Genomic DNA, 8,615 nt, shown 5'->3' with positions numbered 1-8,615 from the left:
ATGAGCCTGGGCAAGAAGAAGGGAGTGAAGGTGAGTGGGAAACACGTAGCCCCAGTGGACTGGGACAGAGGGGGGCCGTCCATAGTCCACCACTCCGACTACGTGAGCAGCCCCAGACCCTCAGAAAGCAATCCCACCATCATCTCTATCAGCCCCTCTACCCACTCCCACAGGCCCTCTGGGTCTCCAGAGAGGGACCGGCCCAGGCAGGATGAGGGCCCCCCCTCCAGGGTTGAGTGGTCCAGAGAGGGTTGCACCTACAGCCAAAGGGCGTCCAACAGCGAGGTGGGGGTCTCCAGACAGACCATGGATGAGTTGAAGAGTATCCTGAAGGATAGTTCCATGCTTGGTGCCCGGGGGAAGGAGGAGGGGAGGCGTCCTGGAAGCCCAGCCCCTTACACCTACCTGCATGGGACCAACAGGGGAGATGGACGTCCGGAGTCCCAGTCCTCCTTCACCACTTTCAAGCCCCACTCTGATGCTTCCAGGAGGGTGTCCACCAGGACCAGGGACAGCAGCTCCCTCCAGCTTGGCTCCGGTATGGACTCGTCAGATGTGACTGGAGCAAACAGGCAATCCGGAGTTCAGTCGTCCACGTTCGAGAACAGTAGTGCCAACTGTGGAGAGACCTGGAACTCACAAACAGGTTAGTCTGGTTTGGGATTAGTTTTATCAAAAAGCTTTTATTACAGTTTTTTATAAACCTATAGCTAGTACAGTAGTTCCATCACAGGCGAACATCTTTTTTTACAGACATGATAGTTGCTTTTGGCTCTTGTTCTCATAGATAACAGTAAAGACAACATGGATAAGTCTGGGACTCAGAGCTTCTCCGCCATGGAGCACATCAAGCAGCAGATTACCCGGGAGAATATCAACTTTGTTCGCTTCGAGGCCACAGATCTCCATGGGGTGTCCAGGTCTAAGACAGTGCCAGTCCGCTTCTTTCATGTAATCATCCCACACACAGTACACAAACATCCTGAAACGTACTAGCTATAGTGTATTGAGACAACCCACAATGTTATAATGCTATTTGTTTAAATGGTTGCTCAATGGTTATGCTTGCCTATAGGAAAAGTCCCATGATGTAAACTTTTTTTTATCTTTACAGGAGAAAGCAGTATATGGGGTGTCGATGCCAAGAAGCTACCTAGAGCTGACCCTGAGCCCTAAGAGCTGTGAGGTGGACCACGCCAACAACCCTGCCAACTTCAGTAGCGACGTGTTGCTTATCCCAGACCTGTCGACCTTCAGGGTGCTGCCCTGGGCAGAGCAGACGGCCCGGGTCATCTGTGACCCTTGCATGATAACCGGCAGCCCCCTACGCACCGCACCCCGCATCATTGCCAAGCAGCTGATGGGGCAGCTCCAGAGCATGGGTTTCTCCCTGTACTCCTCCTTCACCTACGAGTGCTGTGTCCTGGGCGCGCCCGACAGGGTGGGCCCCAAGAGCATGCTGTTCCCTGCCACCACCCTGGCCAGCAACCACGACCTGCCCTTCTTCCAGCAGCTGGTGAATGGGATGTACTGCATGGGGGCCGACGTGGACAGTTTGGCCTCAGCCATGGTGCCCGGCCAGATGGAGATCAACCTAAGGCCGGAGTTTGGCATCGCGGCCGCCGATACCGCCTTCACTTTTCGTACCGGCATCAAAGAGATGGCGAGGAAACACAGCTACATCGCCAGCTTCTTCACCGACGACAGCCTGTACAATGCCGGGGTGCTTTCCCACTCTCTCTGGGACGCCAACGGCCGCCGTAGTCTCTTCCACACCGGGGACCACGGCGGAGGGGAGCTGTCGGAGATTGGCAGGAAGTGGCTTGCGGGGCTCCTGAGCCACTCGGCCGCCCTGAGCTGCTTGCTCTCCCCTGGGCTGGGCTGCCGCAGCCACATCGCCAAAAAGGTTAAAGACCCCAAGCACAACGTGGTCTACGCCACCTACGGCTACAATGACAACAGCAGCGCCTTCAATGTAAAATGCCACGGCGGGCGGGAGATGCATATCGACAACAAGCTGGGCTCGGCCATGGCTAACCCATACGTTGTGCTGGCGGCCACCGTGGCGGCAGGACTGGACGGTATCAAACGCAACCTGGGGGCTGAGACGGGTCTGACCAGGGCCTCCACCCACACCCAGCTGGGGAAACAGCAGTTTGCCATCCCTGTGAAGCTGGAGGACGCTCTGGTGGCTTTGAGCGAAGACCATGTGATTCGCGGAGCGCTGGGAGAACCATTTGTGCAGTATTTTATTGCTCTGAAGCAATTTGAGATTGAGACTGAAGAATTGGATGCAGAGAGGAACAAATGTCTGGAATATTTCATATAGAAGTGCTCAATATTGTACAGTCGGATTCCTGTTAAACAAATGGATTGATCGAATTCACACAATGCTTTCTTTCAATATATATCTTTTTTTATTCCATATTTGACAGAAAACAATAAAAACATGATTGAAATATCAACATCTGTGTGCAGGGCCCAAATGAATTGAAAATGAATTATCACATTTAAAAGAGAGTAGGAAACATCTGGTGTTTGGGTCGTGAATGATGATGCCTTACAGTAGATAGTGGTCAGCATGGTACACAAACATAAATAACATTCTCAACCCATTACAATGCTATGGGAAAATGTATGAAAGGAAACTGGCCACTTTACACTGAATACTGACATTGAAACTTATTTTACATGTATAGCTGAACACACAACACAGGGTACCTTATATTGAAGCAATTATTGTCCTATGCATGTATGCACTTTGAACTCAAAACAAAGGACAGTAATATACTCACGTTTGGGGTATTCGATTGACAACTAAGGGACAATCTAAATGACCATTTCACAAGTAAGGAATGAAAAGGATATTGCTTTATCAGAATTCGCACACTTGCCATATTAGAACATTCCAATATATAACAATTTTTACAATAAAATGTTTCCCATAACCATTGCAAAAACATACATGCAAATTCCCTAAAGACTTAACAGTCTAATTTACAATACAAACCCTGTCATAGAACAGTGCTGTTATTGCCTTGATCGTAGACAACATTTACACATTCACTTCTTGCTGATGAGATTCCCCACCCGTTGTATGAATCGGCCAAGCTTATTTTCATTAGGCGTAGTTTCAGTCTGATAGCTGTGCATGGAACTAATAGAGGGATGTCTCACATATCGGTTGTCTGAATCATATCGGTTCGAAGTAGTTGTTTTCGGTTTATCAGAAGGCTTGTTGTCAAATGAAACAAAACTCTCAAACCGGCTATATGCTCGTTTCCGCCCGGTGTCTGAATTAATTGATGCTTGACTCCCCACAGTGTTTGTGGAGCTCAGGGAGTCCTGGTGCGGTTCACATTTCTTTCTGAAGCTCCTTCTAACCCAGCTAGTAGTTAACCCAGGAGATGAGGATTTACCTGCTGGGCTGAGAGAATTATGTTGTTGTTCCTTTTCGGTTTCAGTGCCAGCCGCAATGTGTGATGACCTGGAAGGGCTTGGAGAATGACCTTTGGGTGATGTAGTAAGTCGCACAGCTGACGGTTTTCCAGGAGGGTCTGAGATGGTTCTCTGCTCTGCTGAAATGTCAGCCTGCACTAAATGCTTTGGTCTTTCTGAACCTATCCTTTGAATTGTGGATCTGAATGAATTCTGCCTTTGGAGTTCTGCTCCTTCTTCCTTGTGTGACGTTTTCTCCACCATTTTCTCCACTGAAACATTGGCATGCACTATATTCATTATTGATTTCACAGAAGTTCTGGGTTTCAATGGATTCACACTTTGGCATGTTTCCTCTTTGTCTGCGGAGAGTACCAAGTCAGAGCTGTTGGCCAGCTGGTCAGTGGAGCCATGGCTCTTCCTGGTGGAGCCCTCCTTCTCCTCTGGTATTCCAATCAAAGATGTTAGGGCTTTAGAGCTCTCCACATTAAGTCCTGTTGGTCTGAAGTTGGAGGGCTTGAGCAAAGGTTCCTGTAGTTGTATTCCCAGTTGGGCTGCCGACATCGTCCTGGAGAGAGGCTCTTGCCAGTCATCAAGAGGTTTCCTCTCTGTCTTCGTCGTGATATCGTATTGTGAGACAGACCTTTGTGCATCACTAAAGTTGGTTAGTTTATATTTTTGGTCTTCAATTCTGTTTTCCTCTTCCTGTTGACCTCCTGGGGTGAGTTCCTCTCTGCGGCTAGATGGTACTTGATTAGAACTGTGTTCTGAGCTGCCTGCTAGCTCTGCCGCACTGTGCCTTTTATCCAGGCCTCTCTCTGACGACCTTCCTTTAGCTCTTTCGAGAGTAGAGAAAATAGACAGCCGGAGAGAATCCTGGCTCTGCACTGGCCTTAAGTTGCTGACAGGTTCCTCATACTCATGTAAACTGAGCCTTTTCCGTCTGATCTCTTCCAATCTCGTCTGACTTTCCCTCAATCTAGCAGGGGTCAGTTGGGTTTGGAAGTTGCTTAGGCCACCTAGACTGCCCTGTGGAGATGTCACTCCTAGACTGCCCTGTGGGGATGTCACTCTTAGACTGCCCTGTGGAGATAGCATCCATAGACTGCCTTGTGGAGATGTCACAGAGTGCTCAGACATATAGTTAGGAGTTTCAGACTGCTCTGCCAGAAGGCTGTTGAAGAGGACTGATGTTCTCATCCGGGATGATGTGGTTGCGTTCTGCGTACTGTCAGGCGGATGCAGATTCTCAACTGGCTCCCCCAGGGTCGCATCACTGTTATTGAGGTACGAGTCGATCTTCCACCTGTTAAGAGAGTTCTCACTGCTGTAAGGGAGTAGATGCTGTTGGTCAATGCCGTACCTCTTCTGCGTGTAATGTAACAGTAGATCCTCGCTGTGTCTGACTCTCTCAAGGGCACCGTGAGCGCCGCCAGCTTCATCTCTTACATTCCTCAAGTGAGTTGTGGAATTCCCTCTCCGCGGCAGCTCTCCGGCGTAGCTGTGTCCCCTCACAAGTTTCCCCGTATCGGTGCAGTGAGATTGATTCAGTCTGTCCTGAAAGCTCAGTCCTCTTTTGACCATCTGTCCATTGTTGTATCGATCGTCCTTCTGATGACCGGTAGAGCTCATCAAGCCAAGCTGTCTCCCACGGGATCTCATGTGAATCTGGTCGAGAGAGAGTCTGCTCTCGAAGAGCCGACCGGAATAAGGGTCGTATGTGGACGTTGCCGGCTTTTTCCGGAAGTCTCTCTCCTGAGAGAGAGTGGCGGGAAGAGTGGATCGGGCGAACAGACGTCTGAACTCCTCGTCGTAGGAGCCCACCAGCTGCCCTGTGACCACCAGGACCATGCTGAGGTTGATCTTCTCAAAGGACCACATGAAGCTGGAGAAAAGGGAGACCAAAAGAAAGGTGTTATAATAAATAAATGCAGTCATCCGGTTAGTAATATATAAAACTCGATGAATACTTTAGAAAATGTTAGTATGTTATATAATGTATAATACTATATTTAACATACTGTATTTAACAAGTATAAGGAAGAGTTTGGGAACAGATTTACGTTTTCAATGCAATAGAGGGGACATAATTGGTTGTACTAGGTTAGACAAACCTGTATGTGCCGTACAACACTGTTTTGCAGTCCACCAATAGAAACCTCTGCTCCAAAGATCCATGGAACTTTGCTCCAGATCGACACATGTACTGCTGTCCTTTCACTGTCCGAACTCGCAGGTTCTGAACAAGACAGAAGAACCGAGATAAAATCTCTCACCATTTATTTTTCGCACACACACGCACGCACGCACGCACGCACGCACGCACGCACGCACGCACGCACGCACGCACACACACACACACACACACACACACGCACACCACTACTACAACTCTAACCTTAACAAACTTGTGACAACCATCCCCAAAACCATTGACAGGAGGCCAACCAGAACATTGGTTTGGAATGATTAAGCGTTACAGCGAGATAACAAACACATTTCATCTTTCATCGGGAAACTTTGTTTTTGCTCAAAAACAAGTTCTCGATCTATCCAATAGAGACAAAGGGTAAAGACACTGCGTAACAGGAACAAGCCTGGCACTGTGCTATAAACCTCATGAAATAAACCCACTGATGACATCCAGCATGTTAATACACTGATGATGCTTCAGGGGAAATAGACACACCGGTAAATGACTACTGCATTTCCACTAAGGGTGTGGAGCAAATGTCATTGCTAATCCGCGAAGACTCCTGCCAATAGTTAAAAGGTCATGCCACTGACAAACTCCTGCTATGCATTTAAAGAGACCTTGGTCTCAGTATGATGCCCTGATAAAATAAAGGTTAAATAAATAAAATAAATACAATTTAATCAGGACTTTAAGCTGTTACAGTTCCTTTGTGAATATACGCTGAGTGTACAAAACATTAGGAACGCCTGCCCTTTCCATGACATAGACTGACAAGATGAATCCAGGTGAAAGCTATGATCCCTTTTTGACGTCACTTGTTAAATCCACTTCAATCAGTGTAGATTGAAGGAGAGGAGACAGGTTAAAGAATGATTTTTAAGCTTTGGGAGAATTGAGACATTGATTGTGTACTGTATGTGTGCCATTCAGAGGATGAACAGGCAAGGCAAACTATTTAAGTGCCTTTGAACAGGTTATGGTAGTAGTTGCCAGGCGCACTGGTTTAAGTGTGTCAAGAACTGCAATGCTGCTGGATTTTTTGAGCTCAACCACTTCCCATACGTATCAAGAATGGTCCACCACCCAAAGGACATCCAGCCAACTTGACGTTAACTGTGGGAAGCATTGGAGTCAACATGGGCCAGCATCCCTGTGGTACGCTTTCGACACCTTGTAGAGGCCATGCCCTGACTAATTGAGGCTGTTCTGAGGGCAAAAGGGTGTGCAACTCAATATTAGGAAGGTCTTCCTATTTTTTTATACACACAGTGTAATGGGATACACAAATGATGTGTAGAAAAATTGTGGTATTTCATTGGACGAAGCAGAAGTTTTTGTTGTAGTTCATTTACATTTTGCGAAGTATTTCAAATATAATTCCTTACCTTGAGATCTTGGATTTGGACACCTGCGCTCTTAGCCATATTCAGAAAGCTTTTGAATTGGAAGTCATCAAGAAGTATGTAGACCATCACTCCCCTAGTAGTCGCATTGACAATCTCCTTAAAAATATCAACGTCAGTGAAGACATCCATCGCTATAGCAATAACCTATAATAAAAAGGAATGAAGAATACACTTCATTATCAGTTGTGTGAACAGCAGAGGTTTATTGAAAGTAGAAGTCTCAGAACTTGGTCACCAAATCTGAAAAGGTGCCTCATGTCTTTTTCTGTGTAGTAATTGCTGTGTTGGGGAGTAGTGAACTACATGTAGTTCAACTAGTAATTTAATTACACTTTTCAGTAGCTTGGTGGTAGTTGAACTAAATTCAAACATTTTCAGTAGTCAAGTCCTTGTTTTGCAATGTAGTGGTGTAGCTACCTGCTGGAAGTACACACTACTTTTTTTCTCAAATAAAACATGGGTGAAGTAGGCAAGAATTTCATTTCTTTTTCTGCATCAGCCCTACCTAATTCTCACAAAACACTTTTCGTGTGCCTTATTCTCACTTTTTGTGTTTTTATAGGCTAAATTACACATCTGACTCCAGAACAATCTGTTCTTACAATTTGGGGTCAATGACATTTCAGATTTATATATGATCATTTTTCACAAAGTAGTGAACTACTTTTTCAAAGTAACTTTAGATAAGTAATCTATATTTTTCTTAAGGATTGCTTCAGTGTAGCTTAACTTCTTCCAGTGTGAAGTAATTGGTAGCTTGGTAAACTATATTTTCAGAGTAGCTTCCCCAACATTGAGTAATTGTGGTATTCAAAAGTGCACTTTTGTCTGCACAGCACAGTATGTGCTGTTTTGAGAAGTAACAATGACTTTTGTTATCCGCACACACCCTTTTTTAACCTTCTGCAATTACATATCCAATTGTAAGGATGATAAGTGGAAACCTTTCAGAACACAATAAGTCTGGCAAGCAGCCATGACGTGTGAAGCTAACATTTCAGTAGGCCTACGTTGAAACCGGTTCAAGTTGAGACAGGCTTAGGTGGTTGATATGCCACAGATATTTAACTGAACATAAAAAAAAATCTCATCATGGGCACTTGTGGGAAATGCTACTCTGTGAGAAAGACAATTCAAACCGGGAGTGTGAATTTGTACAAACCATAACAGTAAATAACAGACACTGCAAATTATTGATGGGAAATTATATTAGTGTGCCTCGTTACCTGTCTTGCGTCTTGGATTTGTTTACGTATCATCTCTTTGATAGTCGGTGTGTTGTGTCTGGGAGGGTGGAAAAGCAGGCTGATGTTTGTCTCCACGTTCTCATTGGTGACCTCTGGCCAGCCGAGGTCAAGGTCAGGAACCTCCTCATCTGACTCAGTGGGGAAGTAAGTCGAGGGAGCTATGACATTTTCTTCACTTTCACGTTTCCCTGCTTCATAATCCTCATCCTCTGGGACTGGCAACTCTGCATTGCCCAAAATGAAGATGACCTCCTCTTCAGAGAGAAAGTCACTGAGTTGTTCGGCTTTGAGGTACTCCTGGTAGGCATCTCTACCCCCACTGACCAG

At 46.1% G+C, this 8,615-nt stretch overlaps 1 protein-coding gene across 1 annotated transcript; it reads left to right on the top strand.

The window, feature by feature from the left end:
• Positions 1–2,329, top strand: LOC120032708 (lengsin-like). Its single transcript, XM_038978900.1, has 3 exons — positions 1–646; positions 788–951; positions 1,115–2,329. Exons 1-3 carry the CDS (start codon positions 1–3, stop codon positions 2,327–2,329), a joined length of 2,025 nt encoding a protein of 674 aa, XP_038834828.1.
• Positions 2,330–8,615: the final 6,286 nt, after the last annotated feature.

The sequence above is a fragment of the Salvelinus namaycush genome, chromosome 39 (assembly GCF_016432855.1).
Source record: "Salvelinus namaycush isolate Seneca chromosome 39, SaNama_1.0, whole genome shotgun sequence".
Classification (NCBI taxonomy): domain Eukaryota; kingdom Metazoa; phylum Chordata; class Actinopteri; order Salmoniformes; family Salmonidae; genus Salvelinus; species Salvelinus namaycush.
This window is presented reverse-complemented; position numbering and strand designations above follow the sequence as displayed.

Bases quoted from the DNA above. Each gene is read 5' to 3' on its own strand.
- LOC120032708 (XM_038978900.1), top strand. From the start codon at position 1: ATGAGCCTGGGCAAGAAGAAGGGAGTGAAGGTGAGTGGGAAACACGTA. The intron at 647-787 runs GTTAGTCTGGTT...TTGTTCTCATAG, and splicing joins GACCTGGAACTCACAAACAG to ATAACAGTAAAGACAACATG. The intron at 952-1,114 runs GTAATCATCCCA...TTATCTTTACAG, and splicing joins TGCCAGTCCGCTTCTTTCAT to GAGAAAGCAGTATATGGGGT.